The following is a 23,981-nucleotide window of genomic DNA, read 5'->3' on the forward strand; positions in this document are numbered from 1 at the left end:
TGTACTATTGTGCCATCATTTTCATTACCTTTAATCATAAATAAAAAATGTAATCAATACTATTTAAATATTAAATTCTGCACAATTTCATTTTCGCTTATGAAATATTCATAGCAATAATTTTTACAAAGTTCATGTCAATATAAATAAAATCTGATTGATTCTAAATAAGTACAGAATAGATGACAAAAATAGTGTCATTTAAAAATTAAAAATAAAATGGTGAAATTAATATCGATATATTTTTTTTCTTGTTATTTATTTATTATTTATGCATTTCATACATATCTCGTTTCGATGTTGCAAGAGGGCGCTCATGTTCTTGAACAACGCCGGAAGTGAATAGAAGTTTACTACCATCTACTAACATCAAAAACGTTTAAGGTTCTTTTTGATATACCACGATGGGTAAGTTGTTTGGGTGGATATGGGTTTTCTTTTTATCGCTTTGAATCAGTATCTTTGACATTAAAATTATTATTGAATAACCATTAATCATTTATAAAAACATCAATTTCTTTTATTCGTATGCATATTACTTTCATAAATATAACTTAAATGGTTAAAAATGTTTGATATATCGTCAGCTCTAGCAATTATTATTTTAATCAACTTTTCTTTATAATGTACTTTATTTTTGCTTAATTATATATTTATCATAGTTTTCATTTACTGATTTTAAGTTTATTATGTTTTCAAACATCCAATACAAGATATATGTACATATATGTCTTTAACGTTTTTCATTCTTGTGTTGTTTATTAAGTTAGAAGTGTATTATGTTATGTTATCAGTAATATCCCTACATATATAAAATGTTCCTTATGTATTTTACTATATATACAAGTATTTATTTGGTATTGCAGGTATCTCTCGTGATCATTGGCATAAGAGACGAGCAACTGGTGGTAAAAGAAAACCACTCCGCAAGAAGAGGAAGTTTGAATTAGGACGTCCAGCTGCGAACACAAAACTTGGAACTCAACGTATTCATACGGTATTATTAAACAATCCTTTATCATGAAATTCTATATTTTAGTTATCATTGTCAGAAGCAAAAGATATCTGTTTTATGAATTTCATAATTTATCAGAAACAAAGCATAATAAATCTACTGATATATATTATCTATTATGCAATATATTTACTTTTAAAAAGTATAAAGGTGTTTCTGTATAAAGATATATGATTTCCTTTTCTTATGACAAGTAACATAGAAATATAGAAACAAAGTGATGACTATCTTTACCTACTCTGAATATTGTGCTGACTTATATCCCACAGCGTACTGAATGAAATAGTGTATTATATATTATTTATTTGTTACTAAACAATTATAACCATCTATATTCATATGTAAATTAGGTACGTACAAGAGGTGGTAACAAGAAATATAGAGCCCTTCGTTTAGATACAGGAAATTTTTCATGGGGTTCTGAATGTACTACAAGAAAAACACGTATTATTGATGTAGTTTATAATGCATCAAACAATGAATTGGTGAGAACTAAAACTCTTGTAAAGAATGCAATTGTTACCATTGATGCAACACCTTTCAGACAATGGTATGAAGCTCATTATGTTTTACCATTGGGTCGTAAACGAGGTGCTAAATTGGTAAGTGAGTAGATACTTTTTTTTATTTATGTCATTAACAATAAAATGATCTAATAAATTAATAAATGTTCAAAATAGACTGAAGCTGAAGAAGAAGTTTTAAATAAAAAACGCTCAAAAAAAGCAGAATCTAAATACAAAGCGAGACAGCGATTTGCTAAAGTCGAGCCTGCTTTAGAAGAACAGTTTGCTACAGGACGTGTCCTTGGTAAGCAAAATATTTTAACAAACAAATTATTCCGTACAATATATTGTATAAATTAATTTTTCAGCATGCATATGCGAATATCGCAAATGTAGGTTGAACTTCGTTTTGAGACACAAAAGTAGTTCATATTGTGAAATACTTTTTATTATATACAAAAAAAAAATGACAAATTCGTTGTGTTCCAAAACGAAATTTAGCTCAATTTTATTATCTCTAATATTGCTAGTTTAAATTTGTTTACATTATTGTGTTGTGATATAATTATTTAGACTTACTCTCTATTTATATCCATACAAAATGTTTCACACAATTCTATGGCTATAGTTATATGGTTCAAACATTTCAAAGGCATTTTTATTTTTCTAAATTGAGCCATACTTTGCTTTGTGTCTCAATTGACATGTTTTGTTATTTCCTATAAAAAAATGTTGGATTGTGTCTGAAATTAGTTCAATAGATATTTTATCTTTAGTTATGTAGAACTTTAAAAGATGAAGAAAAATAAGGAAAGACATAGTGCAATACTCTTATGCTTGTTTTTCTTATCTTTCGTATGATAAATTCCTAGTTAAAATATCTTTTGAATAATTTTGAACAATTTTCGACCAAAATGCCTTAACATTGTCATCCGTATAAATTTATTAATATCTTTAAGCAATAACCGTTGATTTTTGGTAACAAATTTCAAGTTCGTAAACTTTACGTAAAGGTTTACCTTGTGTTGGACACCAACGTTGTATCACCGGACAGTAACATTTAGCCTGCACAACACGTTGGTGTCACCGGATGTAAAGTGTTAATACTTTTTGTAGAACGTAATAAAACGTGTATCAATTAGTTGATTCAATCGATTTGATTGATACAATTTAAAAGTAGCGATGACTTTAAAATCTCCAAAACGCCTAGATTTCCAGAATAAAAATACATACCTCATGTATTGTGTATAAAACCACTTAATTTTGCTTTATGAAAAACTTTCCTACCATTCTAGATTCATATGAGTTGGCCTGATTGCGTAAAACATCACAAATAACTTTGTATCAGGAATTGTTACATTCTTTGCGTTTAGTAACACGCGCATATGTTACTTGAATATTAAAACAAAGGAAACACTTTCTTATAAATTTTGAGTCATCAAATTTAAATTTTGATTTCAGCTTGTATATCAAGTAGACCTGGACAATGCGGTCGAGCGGATGGTTATATACTTGAAGGAAAAGAACTTGAATTTTATATGAGAAAAATTAAAAGCAAGAAAGCTAAATAAAATGTGTAACTACAAAAAGAAAATAAAATAATCTTTATGTAAAAAATGATACAAGTAATAGTAAATAACCAGTATATTCCTCGTACATATTTAAATTTTTATCAAACTATTTAATTATAATATTGTACCGGCTATGGTATTCAATATATTATATATGGTTTGCAAATATGGTACATATGCTAAATACCGAGCTAGAAAAAACTGTTAATCGATTGTAGTAATAGAATAATTATACATTGCTTTTAAAGTCTGAAGTACTCGAAATAAAACTTTTCGCAAGCTATTAACTGTATGAAAATTAAAAATATCTTTCTACACCACTTCAAAATTGACGCTGTACATGTCAAATGATAATTGAGTTCCTTACATGTACCTCCATGCACAAAATCGCTACTTATATATATACTTTGTGTCTCGATTAACTTCTCAAACACGATGTGCCCACGGTATATACCGATCTGGAAACTCCCATGATGGGGGTAAGGATCTCAGCAATTAGACGGTGTTGGTCAATTTATTGCAATAAGGCGCTTCAATCGAAAAGTTAGGATTCGTTATGTAACGCTATCGTATAGAAATAACTCGGACTCGGTTGTCTTTGCCTCTCTCTTCCCCCTTTGTGGTTGCATATTCGATTCACGGTGAACCAAGTAGCAGAGGATATAAAAGAAAAAAGCGGCACCATAATAATAATAATAGCAGAGAAGGAATTTTCTCACTGATAATATGAATCAATTTTTGTCTTATGTGTATGATTATTATGATTGTATTATTATTATTTTATATTTAACTAATATCTAATAAATATCATATAATATAACAACCTTTATAAACCCTAAAATTATACTATAATTTTATTTTTTCAGTACAAAATTTAACAATAATATAATATTTGAAACGTTTCAATCATGAATAATTTGTGCATGATAGTATTTATATATGTATATCACAGATAGTGTTAATAGTTACAATTTTTTAATGAATTAGAAAAACTAAAAAAAATTTACTTTCTGATAAATGTTATATATGTCATATACGACATATAATGTACGTCAAATATAAAAGTGTTAAATACATATGTGTAGATATTTGATTTGAAAGTCGTAATTTTATTAAATTTTTTTGTTGCAAATAATAATATGTACATATTTAATAAAGGTTCATAATTAATATTCATTTTTAATTAATTGTTGTACATTAATAATCAACAATATTTTTCCGTAATAAATGAAATATTGTATATGTATTTACTTTAAATAAATGGTGAAAAATTATGGAAAGTAGTTTAGTGTAATTATCGAGTAAATTCAGTGGTTTAGTTCATATTCTTCATCTTCAATGTTTTCATCAAGAGTGACGTTAGATACAAAATTCTAACTTCTCGATCGCAACGTTCGATTTGTAAAGGACAACTCCCGACATTAAAAGCCTCCCCCCTTCCAGTGGAGGTTCAGACCTGTGTGTAAAACCGTGTTTGCGCTGTACAGAACGCTACAAACTTTGCTCTTACAAACATAGAAATACATACATATATATCTGTGCTTACAAATGAAGTGAGGTTGTATCATGACCGATCTGAAGTGAACTCTTTCTAATATTTGTTCCTGTTTAACTCTTTCTCCGCTAGATGGAGCATTTTTCCTAGAACTTTCCTAATTTCCACATGCCCTTCGGCAAAGGAATTTGCATCTTCAATCCTAGTCATTGCACAGCTGATCTTGTAGTATCGTTTACGGTTTACAGCAATATTTTTTTTGTGTTTATATTATTACTCATGAAAAATTGATTGTAACAGAACATTACGGGTATTTAAAAGTTTATTTTATAATTGTTGATAATAATGTTTTACCGTTCTTTCAACATGGTGACGCATTCAAGAAAAATGTATTGAGAGCAAGTTAGTCAGTAATATTGAATGGGTGGGAAACATATCGACAAAGTATACAGAAATAAAGATCGTGTGAATAATTTGTTTTGGTGTCGAGTTTCATTTCTTGAACTATAGTTAGCGGGTATGGTATATTTGTCGGATTCCTGGGGTATGGGAGAAACAAAATCGCAGTGCCACAATACAAATAGTAGTTCCTCCTTTCTGCAGGAGAATGATGAAGTTGCGTTACTACCGCTTAAGAACCAGGTAAGATGATAATTTATCTCATTGCTGTGTACTGTCTTCTTTGAGTAAAATAATGTCTGAAATATTCTTTTTGTCATTTGTTTTTTACTGTTTCACTTTTCAGTCACACTATACACAGTGTTGATTCTTAGTGTGACCAATTTTTGTTTTTGCTTGATTTTATTGTAAATCAACTGTTCAGTTAATGTGTGTGTGTGTGTGTGCGCGCGCGCGCGCGCGTGTGTGTATGTACATGCTGTGTAAATGTAATTTGTAATGAAACATCATATTGTTTTTGTTTTCATTTCATTTTATTTGCAGGAAGAATAGTAATAATATTAAAAGAATGAAAGTAAATTAACAGCTCTATTATTTGTAGTGATCTACTTGTAAAATTTTATTATATATTTTTCAAATTACATATAATCTTACAAGTTACACGAATATTTAATCAATGTATATGGTATTTTACTAGTTTTGTTGCATACATTTAGAAACTAATTGTATATTGTGGACAACATTTAATCTCATAATAAAGCAATAATTTTTTTTATAGGTTGGTGGACATACCAGATTGCTATTACTCAATCAGAATACTATTTGTAAACCATTAAACTGCAGAGAACTTGACTTTTATCAAAACATTCCACAAGACATTCAAATTTTTGTTCCAAAATTCAAAGGTAAAATGGCTTTATTGTTTCCTATCTTTATAATTCTATATTATATTTAATTAAAATATTAAACTTTTTGCATTATATAAACTTGTGTTTAGAGATAAGAAATATGTTTGTCTAAAGCAAATGAATTGTACAATTAAATCTTTATGATAAAAATTTAAAATTGAAATAATTTAAAATGAATTAAGATAGTTCTGTAGACATATATTTTTGCCTAACATATAGTGGTAATCAGTAGTGGAAAGTAGGAGTTTTAATAATTCAATGTTATTTTTTCCATGTTTTAGGTGTTTTACAAGCTTCTAACAGCAGTGAGGTTACATTAGACAAACGTTATAGCCCAAGCTTTAGAGAACAAGATAATAGTAAACAGGGACATAATTCAAGTAAAAGAAAGAGAGAAGATGTATTAAGGTTTGTGTTTGAATGATTTTTAATAAATTGTATCAAAGTTACATTATATAAATGAATGCTTTAAGGTTGTTGAGGCAACAAGAAAAATGAAAGTAAATTTTATGTATCATAATCCTTTTGTTGTAGAATGAAAATACATCGTGACAACACATTAGGAGGGATATTAAAACCAGAAATGCATTTGGAAAATGCATCAAACAGACAGTGTATGTACAATATGCAATTTGTCAAATTTCAGAGAAAAGAATGATAAGAATGATGCAGTGTAAAAGATGTGCCCTTTGTAAATTACTTTTTTTCTTTCTATTTTTCTATACAAAAGCAGATTTTCTTTTACTGGAAAATATAACATCACAATACATTCATCCGTGTATATTGGATCTGAAAATGGGGACCAGGCAACATGGTGATGATGCATCTGCCGAAAAACGTAGTAAACAAATTGCAAAGTGTGCTGCTAGTACATCAGCCTCGTTAGGTGTTAGACTATGTGGAATGCAGGTTTGTTATAGTATTTACCTTAAAATCTGTACAATATCAAATACTAATATAAATAATGTATGTTACAGGTTTATCAAGCTGATACCAATCATTATGTAAAAAGAGATAAATACTGGGGCAGGGAGTTAAATGAAGAAGGTTTTAAAGCAGCGTTGTATAGATTCTTTCATAATGGCTTTTATTTACGAACGTTAGTCATCGAAAAAGTGGTATCACGATTAGAACAATTACGACGTGCGATTGAAAGGCAAAGCAGCTACCGATTTTATTCGTGGTAAGTTTTCTCAAATGTATTATTGGAATATTTTCAAGAACTTTATTTTACATACAAATATTATATGAACTCAGTCACACAAATCATTCGAATGTTTGAAATTTTATAATTTAAAAATCAATCGAAAATGTGATATTTTAATATATGATATTTAATATATTAGAAATGTTCTCTTCTAAATTTGTTTCAGTTCATTGTTAGTCGTTTACGAAGGTTATCAAAAGGATTTTTCGGGATTCGGCCATTCATCGTCTGCATTACAGATGAATGAAGAATCGATCAGTTCTACCTTCGTTAACGATGGTCCTCATACGTCTGATGGTTGTTACGACGGTGATATAAATAACAGTACCCCAGATTGTAATGTTACTATGGAAAAGGAAATCAGCCAAACGAGTACTTTACGCAGGGGATTTGCTGAAGCGACAGTTAAAGAGACCAAACGTATCGCCAATTTTTACCCTACAAGGTTTGTGATCGACTCTTTTTTGCTCATTAGCGTGTATACATTGTCGTTCATATTTATGAATAAAAAATTATTGCTCGTTCCGTCTTGATTTGCTATAAATATTAATATTCGTAAATTATTCTTTCTTAATGCGCACAATAAAACTTTTTCAGACAATACATAGACTTGAAATTAATGTGAGTATACTTCGATACGTATGACACACGATTTGATTTACGATTTTCTTGAAATCTATTTGCAATAAAAGGCGATTCAATACGGAACGAACTAAATTAAATTCCTAACGTTGTGATGCTGTTAAGATTTGATGGCAGAGTAATTTTCAGGTGCAATATTCCTTTATACGCTTCTATTTATTTATTTATTAATTTATTCATTCATTTATTGATTTATTAGCATATTTGCTGTTTTTATGTATTGTTTTGGTGTATTACAACACTAGGAATATAATAGATACTTTCTTTCTTTTTTTGTTTCGAATATTATAATTAGATAATAATTGAACATAGAAACATAAACATTCTGATTTAATACGTTTAACCCTCCGATATATGTATGTATTAAGTAGAAGTCGAAACATGCGCGTTATCTGGTGAAGTATGTAATTATAAGATATCGGATTACGCGCGTATTTCATTCGATACATCTTTTGATATTTCGTCTGAATCACGTCATACTTGTATATTACTTTCCTTTTCTTCTTTTTTCTTCTTTCCTTTCCTTCTCTTTTTCCCTTTTTTGCGCTACTTTTCCTCCTTTAAATAAATAATTCATTAGAACTTGTACCATTCTCGAAGTAATCAAAGGAGGTCAATTATATTTCATTAAATTTAAAGTAACCTGCATATAACAGGATGTTAGTAATTCTGTAAATATATTCTAAAATTGAAGGTATAACATACTCCATCAGAAAATTGGAGGGTTAGTTATTACGACGATTCTAATGTATTCGAATTGTTTATTTCAATTACATGTTGTTAAAAATCGGTTTAGAGAAAATATCGCACGTTCAGCGCCTTAGTGTATTGATATTTAAGACTATCGTATGTAGTGTAACGTTAAAAGTAGTTTCTGTGTGAATAATTAGATCATTACATGTATATACGTAGAAATATCTATAAAATATCTTAATAATATAAAAGAGACTTTTTGGTGAATCCTCATTCATTTCTTACTACTACTAGTATGTATTTACATACAACAGATTAATGATCTGTTTTTTAATGAATTTCTATTAATCATTAAAGCTTACGTAAGACCAATTTGTATCCGAGTCGCTGAGATTAATAAATTGAATGCTTAGATACCTTAGAATTAATGCAAACTCTATGTATCTTGGAAAAATTGGAGAAATTTATCAGTGAAGAGTAGAAATCATAAGCTACCTTTTATGGTATTGTTACACTAACAAACTGACAGTGTGATATTTTCGTTATTTAAGCATGTATATTTCTGTGTACCATCACTTTTTAGAAAACTGCTCTTTATTACGGCCGAACTATAATAAAGCGCGGCAATACCAGTTCCTAATCGAGCCCGATCAGTTTCTTACTAGGGGAGGATCAGAGCTGAAAATGGTGGATTTCAAAATCCTTTCGTAGGTATATTGTTGCTCAAGAGTAGAGTAAAAGCTCTACAAAAGTTATTAGGAGCAAATATTTAAACATTAAAATCAAAGGAGTTAAAGGGATATTTACATTGTATTGCATATATATATGTATGTGTATACGTATACGTATATGTATACAAAGAATGTTTCATAAGATGTGTAATGTATTAACGAAATAGTACACATCTTAACCTGAACTGAATCATTCTCTGCGTTTTAAATCCAATCCACGTTTAAACAAACTTTCAAATGCATTTTAAGACTAATTATGATGCATCGCGTTTTCTACATGTACATGTTCACTTGTCTTCAGTATTTTATATGTTACATTATCGAGGAATATGATAAAGTGTCGTAAGGAAACAAACTATGTGTGTAATTTTCAGACACATTAGATGGGTAGACATAGCCGAGAATAGTTTAAATCGTATTATCGTAATCAATTTCGTTGATCGATGAACCGATGATATGATTAGTCGTTGTTCAGAATTGAAAACATCAAGAATCTTCTTATTTAGTTTTATTTGATCGATCTTTTATTTTTATTTTTCAGTAGTGTTGTAACTTATTTTAACGTTACATTCTCAGCCCGCATATATGTATACGTAGTACATATACGTGCGTGTGTGTTCATTTTTCAACAGTTCATGAGTATATTTCCATAACTTAAGTTGATTTAGCTTCACATTTTGTAGTAAACGAAATCAAATATACAAGACGTCCAGTAAGTGGTGAATTTTGTTACATGAAAAATAAATTTATACAAATTGCTCGTTTAATTTATCTTTTCAAGTTTAAAATATGTATGTATATGTGTAAAAAAGAGTCTTTTATTTTATGGTATAAACTGAAGAAGACGAATTGCCAGTTATAGATACGTATTATAGAAACGTTAAATAATGAAATTTCCAAAACTATATTATCATTATTCTCTTACGAAATTAATTTCATAACGCGAACAAATTGTAAAAATAATATACTTGGGTGCTTTTATAAAAAATACAAATTAAATGATATAAAATTAAGGTATTAGATTTGGAAGTCATTGATTCTCTTATAAGGTATCGGTAAATCCAAGGTATTCACAAGCACATTGAACGCACAATGAAATAAATGAAAAATTTCTGATTTTACCATAAAATAAAAAAGAAATTTCCTGAAAGTTATTACCATTTACTTTGCATCCTGTATATTAAGATATAAACATTCTCTTTTACTCGACAATATATGACCCACAGGGCCTGCATGCCCGCTACGGTTGGGGCAGTAAAAGGGTTATTAATAGATGGTAAGAGGTCATATATATTGTACCATGTGAGATCTAATGATGGGGCTGTGTCAAAACTTCGTTGTATTTCTTCGATAAATAGAATTGAATCTACAAATTGTCTAATCATTAAGGAAAGTTCCTAAAACTGAATGAAATTTTAGATAACTCGTATAATTAAGATTTCTTTTATTTCTATTATTATTATTATTCAAAATATTTCCAAAGTCAATGTGAAGAACAAGATTTCGTGCTATCCTGTTTAGTGAACTTGTGTTTTAATTACTTTTAGTTTCTTTCGACATGATTAAATAGCCGATGTATTTTACGCATTTATTACCTATATTTTTATGATTTTACTTGATGAAAATTGAGTAATAATTATACAAAGAATGGAAAAAATAATAGGACATGATATGCGACGTTTGTTGTATTAATTCCATTGATTAAGGAAGGTTAACCGATCATTCGGTTTTATTGCACTTACTATAAACTTAATAATAATTGTAGGGCAAAAATTTCGATGAACAATAAATATTACGTGTATCATGTATTTACATATATGAAGATCGCGTGTTCATTATTGAGAAATTGCGAATTTTTTGCGCGGCCCATATTATATATTTTACTAATTTCAATATTAGACAATATTTGAAGAAAGGCAAATGAATCAAGCAATAATTAAGTTAATACGTTCTATGCGATGATCCACTGACAATCCCAGCAGCGAGGAGACAGTTTTCGTCGAATCTGCGGACAGCTTGATCGACAGGGTGCTTCATTCTCCGAGATACGAACAGTGGATGCTTTACGGCACTACAAACGATGAATTTTATTTTGGACAAAGCTCGGACAATGAGACGCAAGATACTAGTTCCGATACAGAAATTACGTCGGATTCTGGATCACAGTGGCAAAGACGCGGACATCGGTTATTTCACATTTACAAGAGGGACGAGAGAATAGAAGGGGAACTTGAATGTGCCAATATGTCAAACAGGTATTAAGAATGATTAAATATTCGATATGTATGAATTTATCAAGCTGCCAAATTGACAGTGTTTACAATTATTAAGCGGAAACAAATGATATTTAAATTTACTTCATAGATATACCTCGTATCCTTATCGATCGAAGAAGATGAAACAGAAATCTCAGGAAGCACGGGTCGATGTAAGAATGATTGACTTTGCACACACGACTTTTGTTCATGGTTCTACCGTGGCTTGTAACTCGTCTCCTACTCCTATGGTGTACCAAGGCCCGGACTGTGGTTTTCTAACTGGTCTCGACAGCTTAAAACGACTTCTCCTTGAAATTTTGACCGAAGATTAATTCATAAACACTCGACCAATATCTATTCCGTCTTTATGTGTAAAGAGTTGAAAGAAATGTGTTGAAAACAACTAAAAGATTGGTGACGAAACTTTGATTATTAAACCTGATTGTTTTCTATGAGATCGATCTGTACATATGTATTTCCAACGTATGTAATTTTAAATAACGAAGTTCCACTCTAAGTATACGAGCGAAGTAGTAATCGCATGGAGCTAACGAGTGTATGATAGCAGTAAGATATGCGACAACGAACTGAAATCACAGAGTATTATTTAATTCACATGAATAAATATATTCATGCGTGTATATATACATATGTGTATGTGCGTGCGTGTATGTGTACATAGCTCGTATATTTTGCGTGAGAGTTATACGGTTACAACATATGTACATATAATTCTTAATACACAAAATTTAAAAAGAGCTACTTTTAATAAATCGTGTACTTGTATTTTTGTTTCTTTTCCATTTAGTAAGATTGCACAGTTTGTAGATTGCTAAATGTATTGGACGGGAATTCTATCGACATTTTCTATCAATATTTGTACAAATTATGTGACAAAAAATAAATCATTTAAATGATTTGATGTCGCAGCCTGTCACGCAGTCTATAATTTTTATAAGCTAAATAATGGCTCATTCCCGATACAGTTTTCGATCTATTGCTAAATCATTTTCATATTAAAATTGGTGATAATTTGCTGCGCGATGATTACAATACCTTTTACTTTCTCGACATTTTCTTAACCGATCGATCATGGCAGATTGAAATGGTCTTTCTTCTACTTTTCCCCACCTCCTGAGCGTATCGATCTTCTTGAAGGTAACGGAGTTGTGTTACTCCTAGGAAACCATTGCCTGGCACTAAATCGTATCCAGTTATCGATGAAACGCGAAAGGAAAACGGTAACACGCGAAACGCTTTTCGTTTACGATTGTAAAATAGAGGTTTCACAGTGTGTTTCTTTGTTAATATATATATATATTGTGAAATCTTATTGTTGGGCAGTCTTCATTCGTTTCAACAAAGATTCAAGTTTATTTCGTGAACCTTGATTATTGTGGTTTATAAAACAATTTTTTTAATTATACTAAAAACAAAGCTGTCGAGGATCTATTCGATGAAAACATAGCTTTGAAAATCCTTCCGATCCTTTCTTTTCTTTCTTCCTTCCTCGAAATCATAACAGAGTAAATAAGTAACTAACACAGTAACTAAATAACGATAACTAAACGATATATTTGTAATATATATCGTTGCTTGGTGCATAATGTTCATAAAATTACAAACACTAACTATATTCAAGTAACCAAGAATTATCATATAAGAAAGGACTTTTACTCAATTATAACGCGCGTGGCACACTCTGCGATATGCAGTATACAGCTTTTAGTATATATATACGTATACATGCATATACATTTCTTATGTACGAGTAGCGCGACTTTCGTATTACTGATTGCATTTTCGTTCGCGTTTAGATTTTATTACAAATGAACTGCAAAGATATTCTACGTTATAAAAAGTTTGGATCGAAAAGTGTGAACACTCAAAGAAAGGGATGAAAGCAATGGAAGCGATGGAGGCGTTGATCTAACACGATAATTTGAACACATTACGCTTAAAAGGCTCAGTCGGAAAATGGTCTTCAATTCGGTATCTGAAGAACAGAGAAAACAATTTTTTAGAGAGAGTTATGCCGCTCACTTGCCTGGGTAAGATCCGACGGGTCATATGCATATCTGTGAGAATAATATCAATGTTATATCCGATGACGTATCGCGTAATTTAAGAATCATCTTTTTCTCTTTGGTCCCCCGTTTCAAGATGGTATCGAATTTCCATTTGCGGCAAACACCTGCATCATCATCGAACAGTATTAATTGAATTTGCAACGTTTACCATTTACGCTAAATATTTCCTGGTAGCACCGTTTATTTTTGGTTGCGCAACACGCACGTTACAGCACGGCTTTTCAAGATACGTACAAACAAACGCGCTGTTAAGCTTGAACCCGGTTGAAATGGTTTTAGAAAAGGGGAACTTTAACGTTGTGCTTCAGAATAAAAGGACTATTTATATCGCTGCTTCGATGCATTAGATAAAAGGAAGAACAAGTTTCGGGAAAGAAATTGAACGTAACTTTGGTTTTCCAGGATAATCGAACGTGTGCCGTGCACGGTAGGTAATTAAACCACAACGTGCATATCACCTCATCCCTTTCTCGCGAAATATCTCTACCCGTCTATCGTTCTATTGACAATTGTAACCAAAATATGATACATGATAACAAGAACACCGTCTCAAAATTGTCTATTGTGAAAAATGTTTCGATATTAGTACCATGCTTCGATCGTTGCATACCAATTATAATAGTAAGCTAGAATATCAATGACAGGTATTTTACTATAGGAATATTTTAAAATAGGAAATATTACAGAAGCAATCAAGTATCCAATAAGTGGACTTGTATGCGATAAGCAATTACCGATCTTAATACACATGTATCAAATAAAACACTTCGCTTAAGCACTGCTTATCTTACTATCAAATAATTTATTTACTTTTACGCGGATCGATCCATCGATCAACCTATTCGAGCCGATCTACATCACATACTTGCATTTATACATATAGAATTTTTACGTGAAACGATAAAAAGTCAACTTATCGATGAGGAAACGATAGCTCGTTTGATCGATGATTTGAAATGTGACATTCAAAGAAGAGAAATACAACAATTGTAACTAAGTACATGTAACATACGTGTATTGTGTATACAATGTTTCTGATACGATTGTTGTCACGTTTCGCCGATCACCGCAAGGACAAGTTACGGATAGGCTTGGCTCGGGTCAACTTAAATTTAATGATTTCGATGGCACAAATGCGCATTGCGTGCCTAATGATCAACACGTGCAACAAGTTGAACGATGCGTTTAATCACGTCGACTTTATAACTTTTTCGTTGTTACAAATTTGTGGAATAAAATTTCTATATATTCATTTATTTATATATACCTTCTACTCCTGCTAATTTTATTATGAACACATTATACTTTGTTCAATCATACTTTCAGCTATACCGGGCACTGTCCCACCCTTAAATTTCGAGTTGGAAAACGATTCGGTGCGTGCACTCAAGAAATTATGAAGGTAAGAGCATGCAAGTAATACATAAGCATTTGATTCTGCATTGAGGAAAAAAGAGAAAAGCAACAAAACAAAATCTTTATAAAGTTAATTAAAGTTTCCACGAGCGTATTGCATCATGCAGGAATTACTTCAAAAGAAAATCCTCAAGACAGGACCTTATAGACCCATCTCCGAGAAGAACACAAATGAAAACACGACGATTATTTACGAGAAAGATACCAACACAGATTGGAAAAGAGAAACGCATTTCTTCAAAGCACCACCGTACATTTTGGGATATACTGGTAAGTATATTATAGATCGGTAACTGTATTATAGATTGAGATACTATTTTATCATATTATGTCGTTTTATAAAAGTAAATTAATATTCTTAATCGTTTGCTTGTAGGATACATTCCTGGGTTTAATAGTAGTTATGGTTTATCATTTATGAGAGCCGTGGAAGAAGGTGCCAGAGAATGGCGCGAAAATCAAATTAAATTAAAAGCTCATAGAGATCTTATGCAACCTAAGGTCGAAAAAAGCACTATCTCTAGACACTTTTTATTTCGACCGCGAGCTGATGATATAGATATACCAGTCGATCATGATCACGATTTTAATCACGATAAAAATCGACTAACCACGTTTCGTACGTAACATGTACTTCCATATGAACTTCATTGTAAATTTTCTTTTCAACTTCATTGTAAATCTCCGATAAAGGATTTCATAAAGTATGAGATCAGTCGTAAATATTAGATGAAACATCTTAATCACCTTGAAATGAAAGATAAGAACGTTATTCTTACAGATTATGAAGTATCTCCTGAAAGACCACCGATTGTAGGCTATACCGGTCATATTCCAGGCTTTAAGGGAGAAGTTGCACTTTCGAAAAGATATGCACAAGCTGCGAAGAAGGGATTGGAATTAGTTCGAGAAGAACGCGAACAAAGACTCGGTAAATTAAGAGACACTAATACGGTACAGAAAGCTTTAAATGTGGCCCGTTTCAATGAAATTGATCTCGCCGGAGCCTGATTTTTGGAATTCATCAAATTTTTAACAACACAACATTTAATATACGTATAAATTAACAATCTTCTTTAACTTAACTATATAACTTCCATCTGATTAGAACTATTTCATGAAATATAATTTACCTTTTTAATCTATTTCATTCATTTTCATTCTAATTCATTTTTAAGACGCAGGTAACAGACAAAAATACAAATAAAATTATTAATAATTTTTATCTCGACTTTCGTTTCTTTCTTGCATTTTTTCTTTTCTTTATTGTAAGAAGAAGGAAACATAAGCGCATCTATAATCTTTTTTAGTTCTAATTTCCTTAATATTTCGATCAAAAGCAGATCAAGATATTTTACTTGTATTTTTTAAATATAAATTAATCAACATTTGAATCAAGGAATTCTTGAAAATATTTTTTAACTAGAAATATTTTTTAAGAATAAGCTACGAAGAAAGGAAAAAATAATGCTATTTCCATTTACAAAGCATAAAGAAGCATTATCTCACATTTGAAGTGGAATTTAGCAAACGTGTAAATTATTATGTACAGTAGATGTTCGAATGTTACTTGTAGGACACACATAGGTGTACGCGCAATGCAAATCTTTCAATCCATTACATGTGTGCCATACATTGATAAATTATTAGGTTCGAGTATTAAAAAATTTTATATTGAAAAAATTATTTATTAAGATGTACGAAAGAACAATAAATTTCCGTATGTAAAAATATAATAAACGAATACATTTACCTTTATTTTTAATTAACAGTTAAGTTTCCTTTTTCCTTGGTAATCTATTTAATCTTTCTATTTCCATTTGGAATGCCTTTTTCCAATATTCTATAGTTAAAGTATTCGATCCATATGATAAAGATAATAATCTAGCCAACACCATTAATAAGTGCAAATGATCAGCATTTTTGTTTTTCTGCTTCCATTGTATGAAATCATTCTGAATTTCCTAGAAGAAGAAATAATCATATATGTTATATTATGATATATATTTATTGTACACATGTACATATATGAAATATATTATAAAACAAAATAATAATATCAAATACCTTTATAACATCTTCATCGTTAAATTCAAATTTCGTATCTCGAATAGTTTCTAAATACTGTCGAATATTTATCAATCTATTTTCATCTTTCAAATACTGTTCAGCGATTTTTATTATTTGAGGATAAACGCTTTCTGATTCTGAATCTATTTTTAGTAGAACTTGGGTTTGACACTAGAATGAACTTATGTTATTTATTGTTCGTAGAAATATAAATGAATATGAAATGATTTTAGTAAAAATTCTTTCATACAGGGATAAAAGATTTAGCTTCTGATAAAATTAAGACTGGAATATCCGTTTCGTATTCTATTTTATAAAATTCAAAATCATATGTAACTTTTTGAAAGTTAATCAAGTCGCAAATCGCATTGTAATTTTCTCGTCCGGCTTGTGTAATTTGACCAGTAGTTAGTCCTGTTTCGTCTATTACGAGATGTGTATTGTCGCTAAGTTGGAGTATCCCGCTCGTTAGCCTATTACACTCGTAATCTTTCCTGATAGCAACGCAAGTATCTTAAATTATATAGTGTAAAACTCTGTCAGGAAAAGGGTTTACATTTAATAAAGTATTTACTTACTTTGGCAACAATGCCAAATTGTTTAAATTTTCTAATGTGATTTCCAACAAGTAACTTTTCTTGATGAATAGAGTTAAAAATTTATATAAATACTTTGGAAATTCCTTGCATTTAGTCACAGAAAAGTGTGTTATATTTAGCGGATAAGTACCAAGACAGAAGTAATCCCTCTTCATGTAACTAAAATGAAATAATACTTTAAAAAATGAGTTATGAGTAATTCTTTCCTTCATAAAGAAATAAAAACATTAAATAAGTTTACACTGATGAAAGTAAATGACAGATTAAGTAATCTGCAGCCAGATGATCACCAAATAAAAGTTGACTTAGTATTAGGTGAAGATCGCTTCTTATTAATTCTGCATTAGATATCACTTGAGGAGCAATTGTCATATCTTGTTTAGTTGAATGGATTATTTTTATAGCGTGTAATCGTGGAACAAGAGATACTGGTGGATGGTGCACAGTTATCTCAGCTTCTGTCATAGTTTCATCTGAATCATGAGCAATATTTAAAAGAGGATCCAGAGATATAAAACCTATTATTTCAATAACTTGATTCAGTTTTAAAGACATATCTTCATATATCTGTAATTTATATATTGAAAAATATGTTAAACGATTTTGAACATTTATATACTATTTAAAAATCATTAATATTATATAAAAAATAAATGTTAAAAATTCATTAATAACCTTTACAATGCAAGCTTTACCATCATCCATAGGAAATGGAAAATTTAATATATATTCCTTTGAAAATGCACTTTGTTGCCTTGTATTACATTTCATGGTTTCCATTTTTTCATTATTATCGATTGGTGACATTCTTCCCTTTTTTTGTATTAATTCCAAATAGTTTGTAGTTTCATTATTATCCTTGTCTAAACTTCTTTTATGATTATTAGTGGATCTTATACTTGAATAATGTGACTGTTCATATGTTTCCTTTGCCCAATCATTTAAACCAGGAGTTGATATCACAATACATGTATGTCTTTCTGAATTTTGATTCTTTTCTGATTCCAACAAAATCATTTCGTGTGGCTAAGAAACATAAACAAATTATAATGTTTTAAGTAAACAAAATATTAAATACCTATTTATTTTGAAATATTCATGTTAAAAATAAAATGATGTAGGCAGCTTTATACATGAGATAAGCTGTTCTTTTCACATCCCACACCTGAAACTGCCATATTTACTATCGGCCCCATATCAATCTTAAATACACATAATTTAAATATGGACAAAATAAAATATGTGGGAAGGCCTTATGAAATGAAACTTTAATCAAATAATCACCAAACATTTTGCAGAATCTGTATACATCCCACATTTTAGCTGGTATGTTTCAGTTTGAGTATTTTTGACTTCGTACACTTGTAAGTAATATTCAGGATTGTGCATATCTTGAATCATTCCTTTAAATCTGACCAACTGACCATCCCTGAATGTATGAACAGGGGCATTATTTAGTAAGGGAATTTCTTTTAAAGCATCTAGATTTTCCAAGATCGCATTACAATTCGATTTATTTGCGATAAAATACTCTGGTGTCCAATCCGTTATTTTAGCCAAAGCTAAAAGACGAAGTAAATGCTATTATGTTCTGTATTCTTCAAATAACTTCATTCGAGACTAATTTAGTATACTAGTACATATATAACAAATATTTCTTAATACAAATAAAAAAACATTTACTCACAAATCATTATGAGGCTATGCAAGTACTAGCGTAGTATCAAAGTTTTATTGCAATGTATCACAAACCCGTCTCGAATAATCTTCGAAAACAACAAAATATACATAAGTAAATAAAAATAAACTTGCGCAAAAATATAGTGTGCTGACAAACATTCAAAATCAAACTCTATCGAAAATAGGTCGATAAACGAAAAAATATGTAAGTACATATAGTGTAAGTAAATACAAATTTAACAATAGCACTTGCGTCTTTTTACACTGCAGAGTTTCATTTCTCACCGGTACGAAACAGTACGGTATGATTCAGACGAGTGCTAGATACGTCCATATACCACACGAGGCAATGTCACACGATCGCACAATTCCCCCCTCGCCGTATATCGGTGCGTTTCTCCCGCCAAAAGCACCGAAGACGATGCGTGCTGATAGTGTAGCAGTTGGCCACAAGAGCCCTTTACTCTTAGTGTCCATTTTTTTTAGTAAAATTTCGCCCATATAAGCATTGACGATCTCCTTACTCATTTTTAATAATAGTTCTGATAATAGATTATTATCAACTCACCGAAACGATAGCTTGATATACAAATCAACAAGTTATGATAGAAATTATAAATATCAAAATTACATACAACAAAAAATTGTATAGAGTTCAATATTTATAATATTTCTAGCAATGGAAGTAATTAATGTTAATATAAGTGGAAAATATCACGTGATTCAATGTAAAAATATATTTGTAATTTCAATTATTCACTGATTACATAGGAGAATAATGATATGTACAATAATATGCAATGTGGCTGTATAATATAAATAATATTTAGCAATATTGAAATTATCCGTTTCATCTGTTTTGAATATGTACTTTATGAATAGAACAAAATGGAATAACAAAGTAAGATTGTGCTAACTGCTAATTAGTATCAAAAAAATTAAATTCTGCTGTATACTTCATATCATACGAATTATATCTAATCAGGTCTCCAAAAATTTAGATATTATAATCTTCACCGATATTCACGAATTTTAAATCCCTCTGTTTCAATTTAACATATTCTCCTCTTATAGGAATGTTTGAATCGATTGAAACTGCGTTTCCAAATCCTTGTTCTGACAAATATATATTAGTTTTAATCAATGATGTTTCAGCTGTATCATTTTTGGAAGAGTTCTGGCTTGTTTTGTTCTTTAATTTATTTATTAAATTTCTCTCAACTTTTTCATTTCCTTCAAAACATTCTTTGCGATTATCCTTAGCGGTGAAATTTTTTATTAGATATTCAGATTTATTTGAGATATCACTTGTGACTTTGGTATTAGTTTCTTCTATTCTTATATTAATTTCTCGCTTTTCGCGTTCATGATTCTCTAAAATATCTCTACGAAGTAGTTGAACGGTTCCCTCGGACTTACGTTCTTCTAAAGAATTCTCTACATTTGTTTGATTTCGCATTTTTAATGCGATTGGTAAGGAATATTGATGCTGTAATTTTTCTAACTTTGAATTTGACTTTTCTTGTAAATTAGAAATTATATTGCTAAAATTATTTTTATTATAGTCAGTTTCACTATTATTTAGTCTTAAGTCATCAATGGAAATAGATCTTTGTAATACTCGTTTTGTCAAAGCATTCAAGATAGGTCCTTTAAGTAATTTTTTTGAATTGTTAGGACTCATTCCTACTTCCTTAAGCTTCTTATTATTTAACTTATTGTCAAATAGCATTTGGTATGTATCCAATTGAATATTTTGCTTTTTATTCATATTTTCATTGTTAGAAAGAGCTGACTTAAAAGTTTTGTCATTGATATTTTCCCTTTGGTTTTTGGAGGATTCATTTTCGTTATTATTATTTATGATTGTAGAATTCATTTTTGCTTGTATGACAGATTTTCCACTAAGAACCTTTAAACCATCTTTGCCTTTTTTATGTTTCTCTGTATCTTTTTGCTTCGGCCTCTCAATTTCTTGTTGTTGTTCTTTAAGATCTTTTAATATTTCTTTCTGTTCTTCTATCATTTGCAGTTGTTCTTGTTTGTGTTTTTCTAAAGTTTTTCTAAGTTTTTCATGTCTTTCTGCAACTAACATATTGGCAGCCTCTGCGTAAGCAGCTAGTTCTGAATCTTCTTTTTTAATTGCATCAGAATTTATAAGATTATAGTGTTTTCTTTTATCTATAAAACTTTCTTTCTTCTTCATGAGATTAACTTCTTCCTTATCTTCAGTGGCAACTTCTGTTGTTATTATAATATCATTTTTAATTAAATTGTTTGATTCTTTATGAAAATCTGTATCTACCGTTTTTATTTGATCAACTATTTTTTTAATAACCGGAGCAAAAGTAACTAATATATTGTCAATAGACTTTTGTGTTTCTACTATTGACTTTTCTGTAATAACAATACGTTCAACTGGTATTGGCGGTTCTTGTCGCATATCATTTGCTTGCAGATTTAAAGAATTCTCAGGAACATTTAAGTCTGATAACTGACTCATTTCCTCTGAAAATTATTAATGTAATTATTATCACAATATTATTGCTACTACTATCAGCACTGTCATTACTATTGTTACTGATATCATTATATATTTCAATTTTAAACTAATAATAACTATATAGTACCCTTAATATTTGGAAGAATTTCAGGATTATTAGGAACATTTGCTATTGCATTAATATTATCCTTATTTAAGTTTAATGGTATACTATTTATTTGATTAGCAGGATTGTTTGTTGGTGTTAATATCTTTATATTAGTAGATTCTTCTAATGCATACAAATTTGCATATGTGCTCAGAATCATAATACAGATACCAACAAACATGATTACCTAGAAATACATCGACAAGAAAATATTAAAGAGAAATAATTAGAAAATAATATAATTTTTGTATTTGCTTAATCATCTCACTTGAGCTAATAATCTCTCATTAGTATGTTTGCTACTAATAGATATGAAGAATATTGCTGGAAATATCAAGCAAATCATTACACCAATGGTAGATCCTACTAAACCAAGAACAAATTCAATATTTGGTATTAGAATGCCAGTTATCAGAGAAACAGCTACAATTATGATAGTAAGGCATCTAAATCTTGTTTCTGGCAAATAATTTATAGAGGTTTCATGAGCATACACCTGCAAGAAGTTATATATGAAACATTTAAATTTACTACCTCATTATTATAATATACTGCTATAATTAATACAAACCCTGCGAAATAAGAGAGAGTTTAGACTTGCACGGCATGGAAATATGACTAGAGGAAAACTAAATGCAATTGAAAACACGAATCCCATTTTAATCATTTCAGATGACAAACTGGGTTCAAAGCTCATTAATATGTTGCCTGTAAATTTAATAATGGATAAGTAAGATATATGAAGAAAAGATGTTTAACTTAAAACAACAAATACCTGTAAATGGCTGTGTGCAAAATGCAATATAACCAAAGAATCCAACACAAAGATATACAATAGTACATATATTTAATGCACCTCGTACAACTTCATTCATTTTCTCTAAAGATACATTTGGTATAGTTTCATAGATTTCAAATAGTTGGGTTTGACAAAATAAAGCCATAGAAAAGATAGGTATGCATTGAAGTATACCAGATGGTCTCCAATAATATACATGTTCATACCAATCTCCAGCAAAAATATGCTGCATAGATTCTGTTATTATCTATGAAAAAGATAAAAAAAATGTAATAAATTAACATTGAATTGTTTTTATAACAAATAATGTCAATTGAAAATTATTTACCTTTAATACAAGACAAAGGTAAAAGATAATGGTAGCAGTACAAAGAGTAGACAAACTGTCAATATTCCTAAGCAATCCCAAGGGTAAAACTATGAAAATGCTTGTTGTTATAAGTAAACTAGTCCTAATATCCTCTGGTTTCTTATCTATCACTTTTCTCACAATTTGCGGTCCTAAATCACCCATAATAACAAAGAAAGCAATACATGTTCCCACAAGAAAACCAATGATAAATAATTCCACTAAAAATTTGCCCATATGACCAAACGCATGGAAAGCCAAAAGTTCAAAATTTCGTCTTCTAGACATCACAGCTGATTTAATAAGAAAATGACAAGCAAGTCTAGACAAAGTACTACTCAATATCAAGACTACAATAGCTAAAACAATACCGCATTGCTTGAAACAAAATGGCATTGCAAGAACGCTTACTCCAATGATGCTGTTTGCAAGAGTCATAACATGTGGCATTTGAGAAATCATTTTGGTGGTTTTTATATTTTTTTAGTAAATCTACACGCAGTTTCTATATCCTTAGTCAGAATCTATGTTTTGTCTAGCATTAAACTTTTCTTTTTCAAATCAATATTTTCAGCAAATAGAAATGTTATAATATTTAATGGATATTCAAAGACTCTATAATGCGTAAAAATAATAATTATTCACGCATTCTTTTCAAATGCTTTTAAAATATAAAATACCCTGATTATGAGGTTAGATTTATCATTCCGTTAACCAGCAATATATAACCAACAGTATTACATGTAAAACAAATAATGTAATTTATTATCATGTTGGACGTATCAAAATCGTGATACGAAGGTCACGCTTTTGATAAAACACAATTTTTTATAGTGACAGTTGGAAAATACCACCGGGCGTTCTGTTGACCACTCAAAACTACCACCATTTTGACTCGACAA

At 30.0% G+C, this 23,981-nt stretch overlaps 4 protein-coding genes across 19 annotated transcripts; 2 read left to right on the forward strand and 2 right to left on the reverse strand.

Annotated features, from left to right (window-relative positions):
• Positions 1 to 325: 325 nt before the first annotated feature.
• Positions 326 to 3,141, forward strand: LOC122571142 (40S ribosomal protein S8). Its single transcript, XM_043734516.1, has 5 exons — positions 326 to 408; positions 867 to 997; positions 1,366 to 1,617; positions 1,696 to 1,825; positions 2,983 to 3,141. The coding sequence occupies exons 1-5, from the start codon at positions 405 to 407 to the stop codon at positions 3,090 to 3,092; spliced, it is 627 nt and encodes a 208-aa protein (XP_043590451.1). The 5' UTR covers positions 326 to 404; the 3' UTR covers positions 3,093 to 3,141.
• A 1,521-nt stretch (positions 3,142 to 4,662) lies between these two features.
• LOC122571139 (inositol hexakisphosphate kinase 3) lies at positions 4,663 to 16,667 on the forward strand. 10 transcript variants are annotated; one of them, XM_043734502.1, is made up of 11 exons: positions 4,663 to 5,229; positions 5,765 to 5,891; positions 6,176 to 6,302; positions 6,429 to 6,508; positions 6,625 to 6,803; positions 6,872 to 7,077; positions 7,268 to 7,546; positions 14,842 to 14,917; positions 15,039 to 15,201; positions 15,308 to 15,550; positions 15,713 to 16,667. In XM_043734502.1, exons 1-11 carry the CDS (start codon positions 5,107 to 5,109, stop codon positions 15,940 to 15,942), a joined length of 1,833 nt encoding a protein of 610 aa, XP_043590437.1. In that variant the 5' UTR covers positions 4,663 to 5,106; the 3' UTR covers positions 15,943 to 16,667. The 10 variants fall into 10 exon arrangements, 7 of the variants coding, with proteins under 7 accessions (XP_043590437.1, XP_043590438.1, XP_043590443.1 ...); XR_006317959.1 differs by having other exon boundaries at positions 4,664 to 5,229; positions 15,308 to 15,635; positions 15,713 to 15,853; XM_043734503.1 differs by having other exon boundaries at positions 4,680 to 5,229; positions 6,628 to 6,803.
• LOC122571140 (mini-chromosome maintenance complex-binding protein) lies at positions 7,553 to 19,907 on the reverse strand. Of its 4 annotated transcripts, XM_043734513.1 has the most exons (10): positions 19,566 to 19,896; positions 19,288 to 19,366; positions 18,885 to 19,162; positions 18,276 to 18,626; positions 17,842 to 18,167; positions 17,580 to 17,759; positions 17,252 to 17,495; positions 16,999 to 17,172; positions 16,685 to 16,895; positions 15,679 to 15,811 (listed from the first exon to the last, which is right to left on the reverse strand). In XM_043734513.1, exons 2-9 carry the CDS (start codon positions 19,292 to 19,294, stop codon positions 16,704 to 16,706), a joined length of 1,752 nt encoding a protein of 583 aa, XP_043590448.1. In that variant the 5' UTR covers positions 19,295 to 19,366; positions 19,566 to 19,896; the 3' UTR covers positions 15,679 to 15,811; positions 16,685 to 16,703. The 4 variants fall into 4 exon arrangements, with proteins under 4 accessions (XP_043590446.1, XP_043590447.1, XP_043590448.1 ...); XM_043734511.1 differs by lacking the exons at positions 15,679 to 15,811; positions 19,288 to 19,366 and adding an exon at positions 7,553 to 8,301 and having other exon boundaries at positions 19,566 to 19,906; XM_043734512.1 differs by lacking the exons at positions 15,679 to 15,811; positions 19,288 to 19,366 and adding an exon at positions 13,483 to 13,619 and having other exon boundaries at positions 19,566 to 19,907.
• A 95-nt stretch (positions 19,908 to 20,002) lies between these two features.
• Positions 20,003 to 23,954, reverse strand: LOC122571138 (putative sodium-coupled neutral amino acid transporter 10). Of its 4 annotated transcripts, none has more exons than XM_043734500.1 (7): positions 23,760 to 23,953; positions 23,059 to 23,231; positions 22,707 to 22,977; positions 22,503 to 22,639; positions 22,200 to 22,427; positions 21,911 to 22,118; positions 20,003 to 21,788 (listed from the first exon to the last, which is right to left on the reverse strand). In XM_043734500.1, the coding sequence occupies exons 3-7, from the start codon at positions 22,960 to 22,962 to the stop codon at positions 20,278 to 20,280; spliced, it is 2,340 nt and encodes a 779-aa protein (XP_043590435.1). In that variant the 5' UTR covers positions 22,963 to 22,977; positions 23,059 to 23,231; positions 23,760 to 23,953; the 3' UTR covers positions 20,003 to 20,277. The 4 variants fall into 4 exon arrangements, with proteins under 4 accessions (XP_043590435.1, XP_043590434.1, XP_043590436.1 ...); XM_043734499.1 differs by having other exon boundaries at positions 23,491 to 23,953; XM_043734501.1 differs by having other exon boundaries at positions 23,821 to 23,943.
• Between the last annotated feature and the right edge of the window lie 27 nt (positions 23,955 to 23,981).

This window comes from Bombus pyrosoma, linkage group LG9 (genome assembly GCF_014825855.1).
Source record: "Bombus pyrosoma isolate SC7728 linkage group LG9, ASM1482585v1, whole genome shotgun sequence".
Taxonomy (NCBI): Eukaryota; Metazoa; Arthropoda; class Insecta; order Hymenoptera; family Apidae; genus Bombus; species Bombus pyrosoma.